General features: G+C 40.6%; 3 protein-coding genes across 3 annotated transcripts; 1 reads left to right on the top strand and 2 right to left on the bottom strand.

Annotated features, from left to right (window-relative positions):
- Positions 1-1,023: 1,023 nt before the first annotated feature.
- cops4 (COP9 constitutive photomorphogenic homolog subunit 4 (Arabidopsis)) lies at positions 1,024-6,981 on the top strand. Its single transcript, XM_056238992.1, has 10 exons — positions 1,024-1,158; positions 1,903-1,982; positions 2,118-2,269; positions 2,346-2,449; positions 2,563-2,716; positions 3,830-3,980; positions 4,079-4,249; positions 4,359-4,474; positions 6,491-6,575; positions 6,674-6,981. The coding sequence occupies exons 1-10, from the start codon at positions 1,085-1,087 to the stop codon at positions 6,805-6,807; spliced, it is 1,221 nt and encodes a 406-aa protein (XP_056094967.1). The 5' UTR covers positions 1,024-1,084; the 3' UTR covers positions 6,808-6,981.
- A 5,683-nt stretch (positions 6,982-12,664) lies between these two features.
- On the bottom strand, positions 12,665-13,901 carry LOC130073529 (calcium homeostasis modulator protein 6-like). The gene is made up of 2 exons (XM_056238991.1): positions 13,416-13,901; positions 12,665-13,091 (listed from the first exon to the last, which is right to left on the bottom strand). The coding sequence occupies exons 1-2, from the start codon at positions 13,875-13,877 to the stop codon at positions 12,681-12,683; spliced, it is 873 nt and encodes a 290-aa protein (XP_056094966.1). The 5' UTR covers positions 13,878-13,901; the 3' UTR covers positions 12,665-12,680.
- A 4,168-nt stretch (positions 13,902-18,069) lies between these two features.
- On the bottom strand, positions 18,070-19,008 carry plac8.2 (placenta associated 8, tandem duplicate 2). Its single transcript, XM_056238990.1, has 4 exons — positions 18,985-19,008; positions 18,744-18,831; positions 18,538-18,662; positions 18,070-18,383 (listed from the first exon to the last, which is right to left on the bottom strand). Exons 2-4 carry the CDS (start codon positions 18,826-18,828, stop codon positions 18,279-18,281), a joined length of 315 nt encoding a protein of 104 aa, XP_056094965.1. The 5' UTR covers positions 18,829-18,831; positions 18,985-19,008; the 3' UTR covers positions 18,070-18,278.
- Positions 19,009-20,786: the final 1,778 nt, after the last annotated feature.

Here is a 20,786-nt window from a genome sequence, read left to right as displayed (position 1 = left end):
AAATATAGTATATGTTGTTGCCATAACATTTAGACTGTTTACATATAGTTATGAATTTACTAAATCTAGCTCTTATTATATCATATTACATTACATTATATTACATTATAGTATATTATATTATATTACGTTGCATTCTATTCTATTCTATTTTATACTATTTTATACTATTATATTATATTATATTATATTATATTATATTATATTATATTATATTATATTGTGTCTGCTGCAGTGTCCCTTCTCTGCAGACTTGCACTTGCAGTTCGTTACTATTCATAGATGTGAAATGGGTTGGACTCTATGGTTTATAGTGTATAATTTCGTAACTGTTGCAGACAGAATATTACAGAACAGAAGTCTCGTTCTCATGAGTGATGATCCCATGTCTGGAAATGAGAATAGTCTGGCACTAAAGAGCAGTCATTTTGAAACTTGTGGAGATTTTTTTGTACTTTATTGCTAGCAGAATTACGAAATGCAATGGTGCCATCACTGTACGATAATACAGTTTTAGATTTAAGATGTTAGAATTAGGTTTAAATAATTCTTCTATTAATGTAAAGTATTAATGAAGGTTAACTTAAAGCATTGCTGAGAAAGTCTGGCTGGTAAAGGTAGAGGTTGAAAGAAAAACTTATTTATATATTTTATTTTATTTATATATCAAAAAGTGAAAAGTAAACAGACCCTGATGCCCTCTGGTGGTCAGTGTGTGATGTGCAGTTTCCCACAGGCCGGGATTGAGTGGCGCCCTCTGGTGGACAGTGTGTGATGTGCCGTTTCCCTCAGGCCGGGATTGAGTGGCGCCCTCTGGTGGTCAGTGTGTGATGTGCAGTTTCCCTCAGGCCGGGATTGAGTGGCGCCCTCTGGTGGTCAGTGTGTGATGTGCAGTTTCCCACAGGCCGGGATTGAGTGGCGCCCTCTGGTGGTCAGTGTGTGATGTGCAGTTTCCCTCAGGCCGGGGTTGAGTGGCGCCCTCTGGTGGTCAGTGTGTGATGTGCAGTTTCCCTCAGGCCGGGATTGAGTGGCGCCCTCTGGTGGTCCGCCGCAAGTGTTGTGGTTTGAGAGACTGACGAGGAAAATGGCGTCCGGCGTGAGGCAGGAGCTCGCGCAGCTGATGAACTCTAGTGGGTCTCACAAAGATCTAGCTGGGAAGTATGTATTCTCAAGTCATTTACCAGTATTGGTTCTTACTATATGTCTATTGCATGAATGTATTATTGTGCAGGTTAATCTCTTATGAACGATGTGATGCTGCAGATGCGATGACTGCAGGCTAGCATTAGCTAGCGTGAGGATATGCAGTACAGATGATACCTGTCAACATCCCTACATTTGGTTGATATCGATCGAAATACGTTATAAGTTGTTAATGGTTAGTCGCTATTAGAATAATTTATAAATAGTCGTATGATAATGTATTTAATGATACATTGTGCAAGTGCTGGCCGCTGGAGTAATGGCAATAAGTTAACTTGAAAAGCACTTTACTAAATTAAAGATCTCATGAAATCAAAATTAGAGGCTTTTAATCAACGTCTTTTAGGTTTGAGGTCATTTATATCCTTGTGTGCACCTAAAGTTTGACAAATTGTTATTTCATCAAACAAACGCTAAATTTTAAGGTATTATTTTCTGGTAATAAGTGACTAAAAATATTGATGACTAATCTTGCATTTGGGGGCGTATCTATATTTATATCCAATCAAATATTCTAGAATGACATGCCCCGCCCCCAACACACCTTCCTCTGACTAGCGAAATAGCAAGTAACAAATCGGCAATCAATTATTTTATTTTGTTATCCAACTTAAAATTTTATAAGTAAAAATATGGTTGTGTTCTTTTGCAAAAATTCAAGTTATTTTCTTAGACTGATGAATGTGTTTCTTCTGACAGATACCGTCAAATATTAGAAAAGGCTCTTCAGTTTACTGATGCAGAACAACTTGAGTCACTAAAAGCATTTGTGGAAGCGAGTAAGTACACTAGTGTTCAAGTACACTAGTCTGATAATATCATTCGAATAGATCCCGCCTAAATCGTTTTGTACGGAATTGCTCTGTTTACATTGTTTAAACCGATGAGTGCCTCTATTTCGCACACTTGCACAGTGGTCAATGAGAACGTCAGCCTGGTCATATCCAGACAGCTGTTGACAGACTTCTGCTCACACCTCCCAAACCTGCAGGAAGGCACGGCGAAGGCTGTGTGTCACTTCACTCTGGAGAAGATTCAGCCCAGAGTCATCTCATTTGAAGAACAGGTATGTGTCCTGAAAGATACTCTCACCTCAGTGCTGTCACCTGTATCGTGTCTGAGTAAATCCCGTGCTCTTGCAGGTGGCCTCCATCAGACAGCATCTAGCCACAATCTATGAGAAAGAGGAGGACTGGAGGAACGCCGCTCAGGTTCTCGTGGGAATCCCGCTGGAGACGGGTCAAAAGTATGCTCACTTTTCTCTTGGAACAAACTCAAGCTCCTTCATTTCATTTGCAAGTCACCCAAAATGCTAATGGTGTGTTTATGTTCTTATTATCTGTTTTTCTGATTCTATAGACAGTACAATGTGGACTACAAGTTGGACACTTACCTGAAAATCGCTCGCCTGTATTTAGAGGACGACGACCCAGTTCAGGCCGAGGCCTACATCAACCGAGCATCTTTACTTCAGAACGAATCCACCAATGAACAGCTGCAGATTCACTACAAGGTGCGCCATCATTCGAACAATATTTTGTCCTTTTATAATATGCTAATTGGACTTTTATTTCCCCCTAAAGCTCACTAATAAACTTAAAGACATATTTTTAAAATACATTTATATTTTTTAAATATAAAAAAAAACATACCTTTTTTTACAGCAAATATGTATGTATATATATATATATATATATATACATTTTTCTGAATATACAAATATCTGAATAATAATTTATAAATTAATGAAAACGTTTTTAGATGTATAAACGTAATATGTATATATTATAAATGTATATAATAAAATGTATATTCAATATAATTTATTTAAATTGTACAACAAATATATATTTATAATAATACAATAAAAATATTTGGAATGTATAAAAAATATATGGTTCATAATTTACAGTACACAAATAATTAATATAAATAATAATTTATGCACTAATGAAAACATTTTTAAATATAATATAAATGTGATGTATATAAACAAAATGTTTATATATTAAATATAATGTATTTATATTGTTTAATTCAACAAATATATATTTATAATGTTGGTAAAAAATTAAATAAATATAAGTACACAATTTTATTTATTAATGGTAATATATACATTAGAACGTTTTAAATGTAATATAAATGTATTGTATATAAATAAAAGTATATATTCAATATTTTGTATTTAATTTTTAATTCAACCAATTTATATATTTATAATAATACAATTGAAATATACTTAAAATATATAAAATGTATATGAAATAGATCCTAATTTACATATTTATGAAAACATTTTAGTAAATTCAAATATAAATTCATTATTATGCCCAAACTTATATAGGTACTTTACTTAATGTCAAGGTAGCATTTATTGTCTCCCTTAGGAGAAATTTGTTTTCAGATTAGGGAACTAAATCTAAACCTGTAATCATGCGACTGTAATCTATTTGGCAACAATGGTTGCTTGATTGATGTAAAAAAAAAAAATCGAGACAATTTTTATTACATTGCCGCAAATACGAAGTTCTGTTAATTACTAACTTGCCAGTGTGTGATTCTGTAATATTTGGCTGCTTTATGATTATTGTGAAACTGTAAAATGTTCCATCATATTTTGCAGGTATGCTATGCCAGAGTTCTGGATTATCGGAGGAAGTTCATTGAGGCAGCTCAGCGCTACAACGAGCTTTCTTATAAATCCATCGTCCATGAGACTGAGCGCCTGGAGGCCCTGAAGCACGCGCTTCATTGCACTATACTGGCCTCTGCAGGTACTGTTAATGTGCTACACCACCAATGCTAAGCTAATGGAGCTGCGACTAGCCATTTTAGCTCGCATTATCTAATCAGTTATTAATGTGTCCATAAGGTCAGCAGCGCTCTCGTATGTTGGCTACTCTCTTCAAGGACGAGCGCTGTCAGCAACTTTCCGCCTACGGCATCCTGGAAAAAATGTACCTGGATCGAATCATTCGGGGAAACCAGCTGCAAGAGTTCGCTGCCATGCTGATGCCACATCAGAAAGCCACCACAGCCGATGGTATCGCTTATGATCGGGAATCTGAATGATTATATTACTTTAGTACTGCAATTCATTGGTGTTCTTTTCTAGGCAAAGGCGATGACTAATACTTGTCTAATGCTTTCAGGTTCAAGCATCCTAGACCGAGCAGTCATTGAGCACAACCTGCTGTCTGCTAGCAAGCTGTACAATAATATCACATTTGAAGAGTTAGGAGCACTTCTGGAGATTCCTCCTGCAAAGGTACAGCTGTGTTGACTGACTTTGCTAGGAAACTTCTAATATAGAAGTATGTTCATCAACATATATATTTCGGTATATACTTGGCCTAAAATTAACACTTGCCAAGCACCAAATGTAAGTCAAAATTGGTGTTGGCGAGTATATGAAGCGGTGTCACTCGCCAGTTGGCCGGTTTTTATGAATTCTTACAATGCATGAATGTAAACAAACGTGAACGACGCTCGGGACGCTTGACGGGCCAGCGCTTTATCGTCAGGAAAGTTTAAGCCTTGACAAGAAGACGCGAAAAGAAGCTCATTTTACACGAAAGCAGCGCCTTAAAGCAACACCAAGGAACTTTTCCTCTGCGGTCGCCCTACAGGTTGGAAGCGGAATTGTCCATTACCGCTGTCGTAAATAATTTAGCCTTCCGCATATACTGTCGCACGCGCACGCTCGCTGTTTATCCAGCACCGGCTTTGGAATCAACAATGGCAGACATCCCAACCTGCAAGAAGTCATTTCAGGGAGGTATATCTTGGTGACTGGATTGTTTTAAGGGGGGGGTTGACTAGCTTTCGTGAGGCACACTCGCAAGGTCTCTCGCTCTCTCCCTCTCTGCCGTCCTCGCGCTATGTATGTTATGCGCGCAGTATGTTCTGTCTCGCATGCGCGCTCTAGATTCCGGCAGATTTGAACTAATTCGCGGGCATCAGGGAGACGCTATAGACTTGGGATGTCTGCAATGGCCATAGACAATTTGAGGAAGTGGTGGGGGAAGTGACGTATGCCGTAAAGCAGTCGAGTTTTGTAGTTCTTTTTGTGCTCGGGTTACTACCCGAAACCCGAAGTTACATAGTGCTAGTAAAAGCGATACAGACCACGTCAGGCTATGGCAGACGTGTCATTTAACCTATTGTAAGGGTGTACTCACACTAGCCAGTTTTAACCGTGCCCGAGTGCGTTTGAACACCAAAGCGCGGTTCGTTTGACTAGTGTGAGTGCTCCGAACCGTGCCCGGGCGCGGCTCGATTAGCCGGCCCTGGCCCGCTTGGAAGAGGTGGGCCAGAGCACGGTTCAGTTGGACTCGGGCGCGGTTCGCATGCAGTGTGAGCGCTAACCGTGCTGGAGCACGGAACAGGACGCGCGTCGTCATGGTTTAGCAGCACGATTACGTGAAACGAGCGATTACGAGCAGCACGATTACGTGAAAATTTTCGCGCCACTAAGGCGACACATCTGTTTATCAACAGGCTTTTGAGAGGGCTGTGGACCACCGTGGACCAAACGACACAAAATTATCCACAAAGAAAACAGAGCGATGGACTCCATTGTGTTCAGAGAGCGCCGCTCTTCTTGTTTATCCTGAAACCGTCGCACCATAATGACGTAAGCGTGCTCCGGCACGAATGCTGAAACCCCATGTGAGTGCAGGCAAGAGGGGGAGTGGGGAGGGGGGACAATCGTACTCGGGCCCGGTTCATGGCATCGAACCAGTCGATGTACCATCACAAGGGTCTTGAAAATATATTACGAAGGTTGAAAAGTTCCATAGTGTTGCTTTAAGCTCTCTTTCACGTCTTCTTTCTCTTGAGCAGACAAATTGACACAAAAATTATGTCAAAAAACAGCGAGTATCCTAGTAAACATGGTCTGTTACGTCTTAAGTGAACGTAAACAGCTAAGAAAGTAAACGCATGTGTATCAGTATATTAGATCGGTGCGTTCGCTCTTAAAGTGACAGCAGCCTAATATTCCTGCTTCTGTCTGTGCTTTAATGTTAATCAAACATAAAAGAGAAAATCACTCACTGCTTTTGACTGAATTGCATCTTTAACAATGACTATGCAGTGTTATTTTACATTTACTTGAAAACTACTGTCTAAACTAAATTTTTAGTCACTGGCCATTGGCAGGTGTGGCAAAAAGTTAGTTTTAGGCCCTGTATGTATATAGAGAGGAAAGGATGAGCAACTCAAAGTTTTAATAATATTCTATGTGTTTCATGCTGTTATAAATATCTTTGTCTTTTCACAGGCAGAAAAGATAGCGTCACAAATGATTACCGAGGGCCGCATGAACGGATTCATCGACCAGATAGATGGCATTGTCCATTTTGAAAGTATGTTTGATATTTGACTGAATATGTTGGATGAAGACTGTATAGCCATGAATAAAATTTAAGAGGCTTACACACATGACATCTCTTATTTCCATCAGCGCGAGAGCCGTTGCCCACCTGGGACAAGCAGATCCAGTCGCTGTGCTTCCAGGTGAACAACCTCCTGGAGAAGATCAGTCTGGCTGCCCCCGAGTGGACGGCTCAAGCCATCGAGGCACAGATGACACAATAATCCACGCTCATTCTGTTGTCTACACATCACTTGGCTTTCTCTCCTCTCATTGGTCAAAACTGAAATTCTCCTGGCGCATATTAATGTTCTGTTAAGCTTGACCTTTCTGCTTGTGAGGTTTAATATTTTCATAGTTATGGTCTGTGAGTATCCAATAAACGTTGTGAAAATTTCTTTGTGTCTCAAAAATGTTGTCTCCATTTTGCTTCACAGATTTATATAAAACCACTAATCCCCCCTCCAAGAGAAATCCTTATAGTGAAATACTACAAACCAATGGAATAGAGTTGCGATCATTTGCATGGGCCTCAAATCTAACAAAAGTTAGGAAAAAAATGAGGAACTTGGAGACTCGCACTAGACCAGTGATTCTGACAGCAGAGAAAAACTGCTTGATGAAAAAAATGCATCTAACCATTTGCTTAATGGTTTTCAAAAAGGTTAAATGTAATAATAATATCCTGATCAGAGGCAAATAAGTAATTGAGGTAATAATGACCATCACTGGTGTGATTGTTTGTCACTGGTTATAACCCTTTCTCATTTTTATATTTGTGAAATAAAGCAAATGCACTGAACTATGTTCAAATATCCAACATTTTCAGAGTTTGAATTTGGAGAAATCATTTTTTTAAAATCCTTTTTTAACCATAAAATAATGCTCCCAGAGTTTTGTATGACAACATAATAACTACATAGTAAAATAGAAGAATGTTTTCAACATGTTTTCTATTTCTGTTAAATATTGAATTATTCATAATCATAAACTACATTTTTATTGTTATCAGGTCACAAGGAGATCGCTTGGAGGATCTTAGGGCATGTAGAGCGGGTCAGTTGTCCATAAATGAGACCAGACAATGACTATACAAGTGCAAGATTTGTGCTTTTTTGCAGGGCTGACTGGGAAGAGGTGCAGTATTCGGGTGAGAGTGAGCATTGGGTGTGTGAGATGGTGGAGTCTGGAGAAACCTTGACAGTCAGCACCCCCCCACCCCCCGCTCCCGAGGGCCGATGACCCCGGCGTCGTGGTGGCCGACCTCGTTCTCTTGCTATCTGCACATCTAATTTATGCTCCATTGAATGTGCGTTCAGTAGGCTAAACAAGAAAACGGCATTGCTTTATGATATTGTGGATATGAAACGACTTTCTCTGCCTTTGTGAGACATGGCATTATCCAAATGACTGTTACAATCTTAATTGGTCCATACACTGACAGACCTCAACTCACCGGCAAAGGTGGTGATCTTGCTATTTTAAGAACTTGCGATCTGATTATATGTCTGTTCCAGAAACTACTATTCCTGAAATGTTTTCCTGTTTAGTGGTTAATATTAATGTTGTCTCACCTGTACTTGTTATAGTTACTGTATCTATCGCCCCCCAAAGGCTGACTCTCTGAGCTTATTTTGACTGTTAAGTCCTATTTGTCCATACATGTTAATAGGTATTGTTAATATTCATATTGGTATTCAGGCTTGATTATTGCAATGCACTTTATTATTGCAATACTCTGGTTTTCCTGATAAATCCATTAAGAAACTGCAATATATTCAGTATTCAGCCACCCGGTACTGACTTGCACTGTGTGCTGAGTACTGACTCACTCTCTGTTCGCCAGCATATTTCCCCTGTACATTATCAATTACATTGGCTTCCCCTACAGGCACATATCAATTTTAATAAAGTGATGTTAACATAGAAAGCTATTCATGGTGGGACAGCACATGCATATCTCTATAATCTAGGAACTCCTTATACTCCAACTCTGTCTCTTTGCTCTTCTCTTATACTCTTTAGTGACCCTCATTTCAATTAAAGTCTATGGTTGGTTGGGCATAACCCTTCCTGTGGTGATTAGAACATTTTACCAAAACTGGACTGTTTTAAGAAGTCTCTTAAAGCCACACTATGTACGATTTTACATTTTTGTTAGACTTGACATTTTCACGGACTTTATACCCTTCACGTTACCCCCGATTCCCGGTTTTATTTTGCTGAAACCACGGAAACACCAAAGACGAATTAATATATTATGTGTTTTATTAGACAGCTGAGCAACTGTTTGGATCCTGGTCTGATGCGTTTACTTCGTGGTCAGGGAACATCAGACTCAGATATGTTAGTTTTAAACCGCAGGAGTGTCTTTACCAGATGCGCGGGAAAGACGATCAGGTGAGTGTGGCAATATAGCACTACTGATGGTTGATACAGTCTTTGTGGCCTTTTACCAGGGCGAAGAGGAGACCGTGAAGATGGACGGCAATTGTCCCTTGCCAGGTGAAGGGAAGAACCCTCTGGTTTGCTGGATCCAGCCGTCTCAGCCTCAGACGTCACGCCCATCAGTCTGAAGGTCTGGCTACGCGAGACTAGCCAAAGCCCGTCTACGGAAAGCCTGGCCACTCCCTATTAAGTCCTATTGTACCGACTTTTTGGTTGTAGTTCCACCAGAGTTCCACTGGGGGCAATAGTCCGAGTGCAAAATGAATGGGAGTCTATGGGGCTAAACGGCTAAATTGGTCTTTTTCACCCGATTGTCATTGAGAAATTTTAGATTTGAATGTAGGTTTTGCAAGTCCAACATGGGTTATAGATCGAAAGTTGAATGAACGAGTACTTATGTCCTTTCGATTTCTTACAGGTTGAGTTGTTGTTGCCCATAACACGCTAGCATTCTGCTAATGGACGCTGATTGGTCAGTGAAGGACTGATTACGACCAGAGATACCGCTTGATGGCATCGTTCGTGGCATCCGAAGCGGGACCACACATGTATTTACCCATAGATATGATGTCTATGTATTTACCTGTGTCAGTTGTGTAGTAGATGCCTCGAGAAAAAAGAAAGTGCAGAACGCAAAAGCATAGACATAATAACGTTGCTGCAATAGTTTTCTTATTGTGGAAAAAGCATTTTCTGTGATTGACCCGATTTTAGCAATAACAAAGATAACTGATGGATCCTTTATCTATGGTAATACGATATGGTACAACTACAGTGCAGTGCAAATAGTAAATATAAGATAAAGTGAGAAGTAATAGTAAATAGTTTAGTCAATAAAATAAACAAACAAACAGTACAGCAAATAAAATAGTAATGAAAAGGCTATATAAAATATAGGCTATATAAAATAAAATGACACAACCCTGTCTATTTTCAGTTTTATTGATCAGTAAGAGACATTATAACAGTATAAGTAGCCTAAAAGGTATAAGAAGAGTTATACAAGACAATAAATAAAGTAAACGATTCAGACACAGCAGGATACAACATTAAAATAGCCACAATATAAAGTTATGAAACTTCACTTTGCCGTCAGCCAAAACGATTTGCCAGGGAACAAGATTAATGAGACCAAAGATCGCCCGTTAGATATAGACAAGACGGGTTATATGTCATGTTTAACCACAAACGTCAGAAGCACCGAGGAAATGCTGTTCCAGGCGGGGTGCAGAGCGCTGAGACCCCGGTAAAGGCTTGGATATCACAACTCCGAAAACGTCAGATCAAATTTTTAAATAAGCGCTATCTTTATAAATAAACCACAGATTTGAGCTTTCAACAACTACATTGTGGACTGAAAAACTATTAAAACTACATTTCGTGACACAATAACAGTAGCATTTTTAAATTTCGCGGCTTCTCTCGTCTGTCTATGCGCGAAAGCACCAGTGAATGAAGGATTGCCGTAAAGCAGGTCTCTCTCTGGTCGTACGATGTGTATGACGTCATTGACATTTTAAAAGACTTTTTAAAGCAAATAAGTGACTCTAAAAAATCTAACACCCAGCAATGTGTAATTTCTTTGCATCTTCTTTCGAATACAACATTCGAATTACTAGACAAAAAATTATATCCTGAGAAAAGTGGATTTTTAGGGGTATTGCTCCATAGACCTCCATTCATTCTGCACTCCGCCTGTGAGCGCCCTCATATGGACCCAGAGTGGAACTGCAACAGTTCAAAACCCGGAAGTTTAATGTGAGTGGGAGTTCTCCCTTAGACAGTATAAGAAATGGACAGAGCCATCTCATTGGAACTCAGTTGAGACAGTTGAAGCCCATTTTTAGCGATTTCTGAGCACTTCCGTTCCTGACGCGCAGACTCAAACCGACTCAAACTAAGCTTGATGACGTGAGCAACCTGTCTGACAGACGTTAATCTTCTATAAGCTGTGCGTGAAATTTGCAAACGTTAATCTTGCAGAGACGGGGAACTTGAGCAAAGAGTTCTTTGGCATGAGTGAGCAGGACTAAGTATTCCGTTGCTTTTATGGACTCATTATCTATGGGCTTCTCCCTTGACGGGACGTCCCCCCGATTGCCTGCGAGCTTCTCCTCCTGTCTGTACGGTAATTTCTGTACAGCGCGACAGAGAGTCGAGTGGTTATGACGCAATCGTTAGCCTATTTTTACTAAAACTGTTTCTACGGGGCCATAATGTAACATAGAAGGTAATGGAGCACTTTATACATTGTCGTGTTTCTTTAGAAATAAATAATGGACAAATGGAGTCTTTAAACGCCTCAGATGTAAAGTTATTCGCTGTCAAAGTGACGCCAAAATGAATGGGAGTCAATGGAAATGCTAACGCAAGTGAAGTTCTGCTACAACATGGCGGCACCCGGCCGGCTTCAACTTCCGGTCGATGGATTACCCCCTTGAGTTCTCCCCATATTAGACTTTCTCTGATCCAGCTTTGACAATCACACCTTGCTCTTTCTAGTCCTTATCCTCTTCCTCCTCTTACATGTAGCCTTCTCTTCCTCCTCTACCAGTCGTTGTGTGTAAACAATGACAACTGTGATATAGTTGTGTTGTACTGTTTTGCTACACAAGTGCATCACAGTGCAAAATGTGTTAAAGAAGAGTTTTGCAAAAAGAGGGCATGAGAATTGCACATAATATCTAACTGCCAGAACTTGTTTAAGGTTTTGCAGAAAGAGTGATTTATTCATAAGGTCGTTAAGCATTTGGTTCAGAGAATGGGGTTTGGTATCTTAACAATTGTGAAAACTGTAACAAGACAGTATAGGGCTACATGGGGGAGACAATCAAGGGGATAACAACAAGGAAACTACAAAAGGACTACAAAGATGGGAGACAGAACAGGAAGTTCCAAATGTTCAGAGACAAACACAGAGAACATGACAAAACGAATCGTAAACAATGACAAAAATAAATAATAATATTTAATACACACAGAGCAAACTTGAGCTGATATAACCTTATACTAATGAGTCATTGTCACATTTTAACAAATATGGTGCTGTAAAACCTAAGAGTTACATATGCCAAGTATGGATATGTGTTAGTCAGTGGATACATGTGGTGCGTTATTGACTTTCATGACTCACAGTTGTCTTTACATGTCTCATACAGCTATAATGAGAACAGCAAAAAAAAAAAAAAAAAAAAATTCACCTCTACAAATCTTTGTTTATTTGATTACATGATAGAATGTAATAATTAGAAAGCAAATGTATATCTGGAAGCCAGGCTAAATTAATAAACACGCTATTGCATTCCTGACATGTATCAGACCCTCAGTCACCAACATACTTTGCAATTGCTTGTAAAATTAATACCAGCATAGATGCAATAGATTCAAGAAAACTATGATTCCCTAGTTTAATTGAATCTAATTAGAGCATTACATTAAAAAGAAAGCCAAGAATAAATTTTTTGAAGAGAAACAATTTGTAAATCACAAATTTGATTGAGCAAATCAGATAATCTGTTTTCCCAGTTCAAAGCTATTTAAACAAATTGTTTCTATGAGGAGTGTTATTTGTTTTTATTCTAACTGAATGAAATCAACCACGCTTTTCGATTAGACCAATATGCACTTTAAATAAATGTCATTGTCTTTTTTATTTTTTTCCGTCTAGTAGAGGTAGATTGTCAGCTGTTTCCCCGAACTTCTCTGAGGATATAGTATATGTGTCTGAAGATGGATCTAGTTGCTCTGGGTTTGCTTTATTAGATGCGGCCTGTAATGTTGATCGTGAGATTCTTGACGGATCCCCCTCCGGCTGCTGTTGCTGTGTTTCTGCATCTGCCCGCTGTAAAAATAATTGGACGTTGTTTATTTGTTCCTGTCCTCTTGTCTTTGCCTTGTCTTTAGCCAGGTTTTTCAATTCCTTTCTTATATAGAGGTCAGTCTTCTCCAGGAGAATCTTATTATACTGATATGCAAGTGGCCGCATGCAGTCAGCTTGCCTTATTGCTAAGAAGAATGTCCAAATGACACTTAGTCCAAATAAAACCAAAATGGCGATCTCCTTAAAAAGAAATGAATATAAATTAATTGCAAGATAACAGGCACGAGATCAGTGACTGTTCTTTCTGTGATTTAAAATTATATTTAACTTAAAACAGACATTTAAATCATGTGCTTATTATGATGTTATTATTTAGATTTTACAATCAAAACACTTCCACAATATTTATTTTTTCCATCCGAGCTTATCCCAACTGCTGTCTACCATAATTGGGCACCGGGGCTCAAATAATATCGGTTTCGGTACCTATCCCAACTCGTAACCAGTATAACCGGTTTTACCATCTACCGTGGCAAGTCTAAAATAAATCAAAAGCATATTTACTCGTGACAAACTTTTCTTTGTCCGGATATCTGCATCTTCAGCAGGGGTTTTGATATTTTTGCAAAAACTTTGCTCATAAGGTGGCAAGCTATAGTTAGTTGTTGTAAGGCACACATACCAGTCCCCATCAATCAGTACTGCAATTATCCACAGGCACGCTACAGAGATTGCTTTAATTATTGGCATTAAAATAATAATGCTCTTGCATTGTATTCCTGTCCCATTGCTGCAGGCAGTACTCCTTATGCGCTTGTTAGCAATAATCACTACAATGAAAAGTGAGATGGCAGGAAAAATCATGTAAACTACACAGATGTGAGTATTTTCCTTAGGGTCACAAGGACATTGAAAATCCAATTTAAACACATACTGGAAAATAATCCAAAACAAAAAGGTAATAAATGCACTGCCAGCTGGTACAAAAAGTTCCTTCAGGTCATCAGTGGCCAAGTAAGGTGGCATTGTAATTGACAACGGTCCTTCAGTAACACAGACACAACTAAAAAGCACTGTTTAAAAAAGAAAGTATCAAGGAACGGGTGAACTCTTTATATCATCCTGAAAGATCATGAAGGACCTGGTCACGTGGTGAAGACACCACCCATTTCATAGCTGCTCTGGAGTGAGTTGCTGCAGTTTTTAGTGACTACATTCAGTTATTGCACCTGATACTCAATGATTTACTGTAAAGATCATATAGAAATTCATACAGAGATTTTTATTGAGTAACATCAACTGGTATTACATTTTCTGTGATGTTGTTTATCATACTATAACTATCCTAACATGCAGAAAATCCAGCCTTTGAGAAGTGAACCACAAACCATTTTGTTATAGAGTCAATATACACTTATAGTGTATAGAAAACAGAAAACACGAGGGAAACATAGATAACGAACCAGCACAGGACTGCAAACACAGGGAGACTAAATAGGGAGCAAACAAAAGAGGGTAACGAACAAAGCAGGTGGGGAAGATTAATTAATTATCAGGTAACGAGATGGGAGGGGCTAGACAATTGACAGGAGAGCACATGGCACAAGGAATACAAGACAAGCCATGTGCTCACAATGAACCAGACTAAACATAAACACAGGACAAACTGGGAATGTCAGAGCTCTGTCACCAACCAGAATATATCCCAGACAGAAGTGACAGAACCCTGACATAACCCCCTCTCATTCCTGACTGTGAACCCGGATGGCTCAGACAGTCCATCGGGTGGCCAGGGCGGATCCGGCTGTGCAAGCGACCAGGCCGGAGCAGGCTGTGCAGGCGACCAGGGTGGAGCAGGCGACCAGGGCGGAGCAGGCGACCAAGGCGGAGCAGGCGACCAGGGGGGAGCAGGCGACCAGGGTGGAGCAGTCGACCAGGGCGGAGCAGGCTGTGCAGGCGACCAGGGCGGAGCAGGCGACCAGGGCGGAGCAGGCGACCAGGGCGGAGCAGGCGACCAGGGCGGAGCAGGCGACCAGGGCGGAGCAGGCTGTGCAGGCGACCAGGGCAGAGCAGGCTGTGCAGGCGACCAGGGTGGAGCAGGCGACCAGGGCAGAGCAGGCTGTGCAGGCGACCAGGGTGGAGCAGGCGACCAGGGCGGAGCAGGCGACCAGGGCGGAGCAGGCTTTGCAGGCGACCAGGGCGGAGCAGGCGACCAGGGCGGAGCAGGCTGTGCAGGCGACCAGGGCGGAGCAGGCAACCAGGGTGGAGCTGGCGACCAGGGCGGAGCAGGTGACCAGGGCGGAGCAGGCTGTGCAGGCGACCAGGGCGGATCCGGCTGTGCAGGCGACCAGGGTGGAGCAGGCGACCAGGGCGGAGGAGGCGACCAGGGTGGAGCAGGTGACCAGGGCGGAGCAAGCGACCAGGGTGGAGCAGGTGACCAGGGCGGAGCAAGCGACCAGGGCGGAGCAGGCGACCAGGGCGGAGGAGGCGACCAGGGTGGAGCAGGTGACCAGGGCGGAGCAAGCGACCAGGGCGGAGCAGGTGACCAGGGCGGAGCAAGCGACCAGGGCGGAGCAGGCGACCAAGGCGGAGCAGGCGACCAGGGCGGAGCAGGCGACCAGGGCGGAGCAGGCGACCAGGGCGGAGCAGGCGACCAGGGCGGATCCGGCTGTGCAGGCGACCAGGGCGGAGCAGGCGGCCAGGGCGGAGCAGGGGACCAGGGCAGAGCAGGCGACCAGGGCGGAGCAGGCTGTGCAGGCGACCCTTCGGGCAGCCGTGGCAGAGAGGACCTTTCAGGTGGACATGGCGGCAACAGCCTTTCGGCCAGCTACTTCGAGGACGTATAGCCCCCCACGAAAACTTTCTTGGGGGGAGTGACAGACTCAGGGACAGGCTCTGGGACCGGGACAGACTCTGGGACCGGAACAGGCTGTGGGACCGGAACAGGCTCAGGTTCGGGGACAGGCTCCGGGCTGGACGGGACCAGCGGGGAAGGCTCTGGGCTGGACGGGACCAGCGGTGAAGGCTCTGGGCTGGACGGGACCAGCGGTGAAGGCTCTGTGCTGGACGGGACCATCGGTGAAGGCTCTGGGCTGGACGGGACCAGCGGTGAAGGCTCTGGGCTGGACTGACTTGAGGCTTGGCAGTTGGCAGGACTGACGTGAAGCACAGGCGGCTTCGGCAGGGCAAAGAGCTTGGGCGGCGCCGGCAGTACTTAACCAGTACTTAACGGCAGTACTTAACCAGTAAGGCTCACACGATGACAAAAACACTTCTGGTTGTTGTTGCATGGACCAATTTGCTGACACAATAAGTAGGTTTTGAAGCAAGAATTAATGGTTTTGGTCAGTTACTACATTTTGTTGACATTAAAAAAGTTTTGATGTCCCAACTAACAATTAAAGCATTAACAGGGAGGGGTTTACGATGCTGGGCCATAAGATTCAAACAATCTGTTCTTGTTCCTCCATTTCTCAGACAGGAAATGTCAGTAGATGAGATGAAACTGTGGAACTGTTCTGTGATATTGTACAAAGAGAGAGTGTTTTATGTTTAAACCCAACTCTCATGTCATCTTATTAAAGTTGACACAGAGCCACCTGCTGTAGACTGTAGACTGACTGAAGTGAAAACGCTGATGACGCTACGCTGATGACACGCAACTCTACCTCTCATTCCAGCCTGACGATCCGACGGTAGCTGCTCGTATCTCAGCCTGCCTGACAGACATCTCTGGCTGGATGAAGGACCACCACCTTCAACTAAACCTTGCGAAGACAGAGCTACTTGTGGTCCCGGCCAACCCAACACTTCATCACAACTTCTCCATTCAGCTAGGCTCGTCATCCATAACTCCATCAAGATCAGCTAAGAACCTTGGGGTTGTAATTGATGATCAGTTGAAATTCACAGACCATATTGCTAGAACTGCCCGGTCCTGCAGATTTGCCTTGCACAACATTAGGAGGATCAGGCCCTTCCTTACAGAGCATGCCACACAACTCCTTGTCCAAGCACTTGTTTTATCCAGACTGGACTATTGTAATGCTCTCCTGGCTGGTCTTCCAGCTTGCTCTGTCAAACCTCTACAATTGATCCAGAATGCTGCAGCCAGAGTAGTCTTCAATGAGCCGAAGAGAGCACACGTTACTCCTCTACTCACACAATTGCACTGGTTGCCAGTTGCCGCTCGCATTAAATTCAAGGCACTGACGTTTGCCTACAGAACAACCACTGGCACTGCTCCCTCTTACCTAAACTCATTAATTCAGACTTATGTGCCATCCAGAAACCTGCGCTCTGCTAGCGAATGTCGTCTTGTGGTACCATCTCAAAGAGGCACAAAATCTCTTTCTCGGACCTTTACCATGGCTGTTCCCTGTTGGTGGAATGATCTGTCTAACTCAACCAGAGCTTCTGAGTCAGTAGCCACTTTCAAGAAACTGCTGAAGACATATATTTTTCGGCAGCACTTGATTCAGTAGAATTAACACTTTCTCTTCTCTTCTATTCTAAAAAAAAAAAAAAAAAAAACTGCACTAAAATTAAACTGAGAGGGGTTATAGCACTTACGTATTGTTGTCCTTCTGTTAGTTTAACTGCTTCTATTGTTCTCATTTGTAAGTCGCTTTGGATAAAAGCGTCTGCTAAATGAATAAATGTAAATGTAATGTAAATGTAAAAGGACTTGAGTTTAGAAGACATGAGCTGGAGAAGATCTGTGCAATATGAAGAACATTGTTCTGGGCTTCATGCTGAAATTGGAGCAATGATGTAGCCAAAAGCATTCACAACTGTAATTTTGGAAATGTTCAAAAAGACAAGAAGCAATTATTTTCTTTATGCATTTTATTTGTTACACTGGAATGCTTTAAGAAACGTTTTGAGTAACTTTACAATAGTAAGGCATTTACAGATCATATAGACTAAAGTATGACAATAACATGACACTATATTTACAACTTGATGCTTTTTCTAATAATTTAGTGATTTCCAAGACAATGTATGTGGGTGTAACTGTACTAAGAATATACTTTACAGTAAATCTAACTGTTTTAAAAGAACATTTTGTCAGAAATGATACAATTTAATTATCAAAATAATTACTATATTATCCTAAGGACAGACTCTTAACTTACAATCACTCATAGTTTCACACCACAACCAACATGGCATAATCTGATGAAGTGCAAGCATGACATTGAGCAATGCCCATGATGTCTGTGGTCCAAAGGCTGTTTTCAGTCTGATGCCAGCAACAGCCTGTACTTTCATACTGTCCAAGTCATAAAGTTTGATTAGTTCCCAATAATTAAGGACTACATGGTAGTGTGCTGTAGATAGACTGCTAGATAGCATTTTTCTCAGTTGCCTTTTGGAAAAAGAACAATTATGTTCAGCGCTTTTGCTCCGTGTAAGAAAGTTTCCTCAGAATTCTCCAGTACTCTTCCTAATTTCAATGTCTCTCTTCAGCTGGCAAGCTGCACAAGACATGCAGAAGTACCCGACACAAAAATCATTACACATGGATCCCTGGAGAGCAAAAACAAAAATACATATTTATATTAATTTGCGATAGATAGATAGATAGATAGATAGATAGATAGATAGATAGATAGATAGATAGATAGATAGATAGATAGATAGATAGATAGATAGATAGATAGATGGATAGATAGATACTAACTTGTATGTTGTATTTAGTTCGGTATACACTTCGGATCGGCATTCCTAAGCCACATAAGCAGCACTCATTCATGTCCTTAGCAATGGAGCAGCCCAAACACGGGAGGCAGAAATAGCCACAACAGCCTAATAAAGTATATGATTGATGTTAAAATCACATTATGACTACTTAAGACTTTATAGATCATGGAATTTTGAATTACTTACATATGCTCATGTCTTCACAGCAGCCCATTAAGCTCGTGTGAAAGTCTCTGGGTGCGAATGCTGCAGGTTGAAATGTGACCTCCATGATCTACAGGTAAAGAAAAGTGAGGCATCAAGAACACTAAAACATTTTTCCAAACTGCCAAACTGTTACAAACATATTTAGTTCACATGACACCTAAGTGAATGCTTAATTTGCATGTTCCAAAAAGTTGATCAAAAAGATGATATTTAAATGTACCTTTCTTGCCGTTGAATCAGGAAACTTCTACACACTCAAGGCACAGGATGTCTTTATATACAGTTGGAAAGTCACAAGTTCAGACACACCCTTCAAATCTACAGTAAATAGTTTTTAATTGTTGTAATTTATATTGCACTTCCTTTAGGTCCAAAGTCCTAAATAGTTAAAAGGCATACGTTCTGTTTTCTGTCACACCTTCCAGTGATGACATTTGTTGCCACATCGCCTCGTGAAACCATCGCTTTTACAAGAACAACAGCATATATCATTATAGTCAAACTAATTAAATGAATTGAAACATCAGCATTAAAACAATGAACAACGTGTTTTACAACATTTATTATTTTTAATAATATTATGAAAATAATCATATGTTTTTGGTAATGTTAGTTAAATAGAAATAATGTTAGTTCACAATGCATTAACACAAGTTAACAAATACAACTTTTTATTTTTTAAATGTTTAAAATGTTGAAATTATCATTGATTAGTATGAATAAATGGTAACTAATGTAGTTATGTTAACAAATGAAATCTTATTGTAAATTGTTACAGATTTTTTTTAATGTTTTTGAAAGTTTCTTCTGCTCACCAAGACTGCATTTACTTGATCAAAAATAGATAAAAGAGAAATATTATTACAACTTAAAATAACTGTTTTCAATGTGAATATATGTTATAATTTATTACAGTGATCAAAGCTGAATTTTCAGCATAATTTTTTTTGTTTTCAGTGTCACATGATCCTTCAAAAATCATTCTAATATGCAGATTTGATGATCAAGAAACATTTCTGATTATTAACATTGTTGAAAACAGTTGTGCTGTTTCATATTTTTTTGTGGAAACCATGGTATTTTTTTCTTTGATTAAAAAGTTCAAAACTCTTGATTTTAGTTGTTGTTTAAACACCTTCCAAAATGTTAGAGAGGTTTCAAAGTTTTGGACAATCAACTTAAATCCTTATAATTTCTTGGCCTAACTTGCAATTATCATTGAAGACCAGCAATAAGGAAAGAATTTCTTTTTGATTATCTAATAATAGTAATACGTCACAGTCAGACATGCCCCTTTGGCAGCTGTGACGCCTGAATACTGGATTCAACTTGGCCCAGATGTTACTGTGTCAACAAATGTTTATAGCTTTACTGACTGACTGAAAGAGAAATGAGGTCAGCACAAAATAAACCAATTGGAACACAGTTTAGAGATGGTTAATGAATAGATGGAGCATTTTCTCACTTTGCCAAGGGCATTTTCAAACTTTTGAATGGCACCATATTCAAATAAAACAAAAATTGCCTCTTGTCTTTTTGGATTTTTGATTCAGGTTACAGATGTGGAGAAGTGTCACCCAATGGAAATCGTGTTGGCCATCAGTCTTTGCATCCCCCAAAGTTTGAGTTTGACTAATACAAATAGGTTGAGTAGCCTTGTGAAGGTGGCAAGGGAAATTATTTGTGAAGATCAGACTGGTCCTGATTTATTTATTTTTTATTATGTTTTTAAGAAGGCTCAGGTTAGTCTTTGTACCGATGATGACCACCCCTTACAATCTGAGTTTAAGATGTTGCCTTTGAGCTGTCGTTTTAGAGTATCTCTAAGCAGGACAAAAATAACTAAACATTCATTTGTCTGTGGCTATCAAGCTACCAAACTGTTCTGGGCCTGGTGAAAGTTTACTTTTGTATGTAATAGTTTATCTTATATAAATAAAATGGATGTGGTTAGTGTTCTAGCACCTTGCTGCAATGTTAGTTTCCCTAAGTGGGACAATAAGCGTACTATTTTAGATAAAA

The sequence above is a fragment of the Rhinichthys klamathensis genome, unplaced genomic scaffold, assembly GCF_029890125.1.
Source record: "Rhinichthys klamathensis goyatoka isolate OS25496 unplaced genomic scaffold, OSU_Roscu_1.1 h1tg000549l_1, whole genome shotgun sequence".
NCBI lineage: Eukaryota > Metazoa > Chordata > Actinopteri > Cypriniformes > Leuciscidae > Rhinichthys > Rhinichthys klamathensis.
The sequence above is the reverse complement of the archived record's forward strand: the minus strand, read 5'-3'. Positions and strand labels throughout refer to the sequence as shown.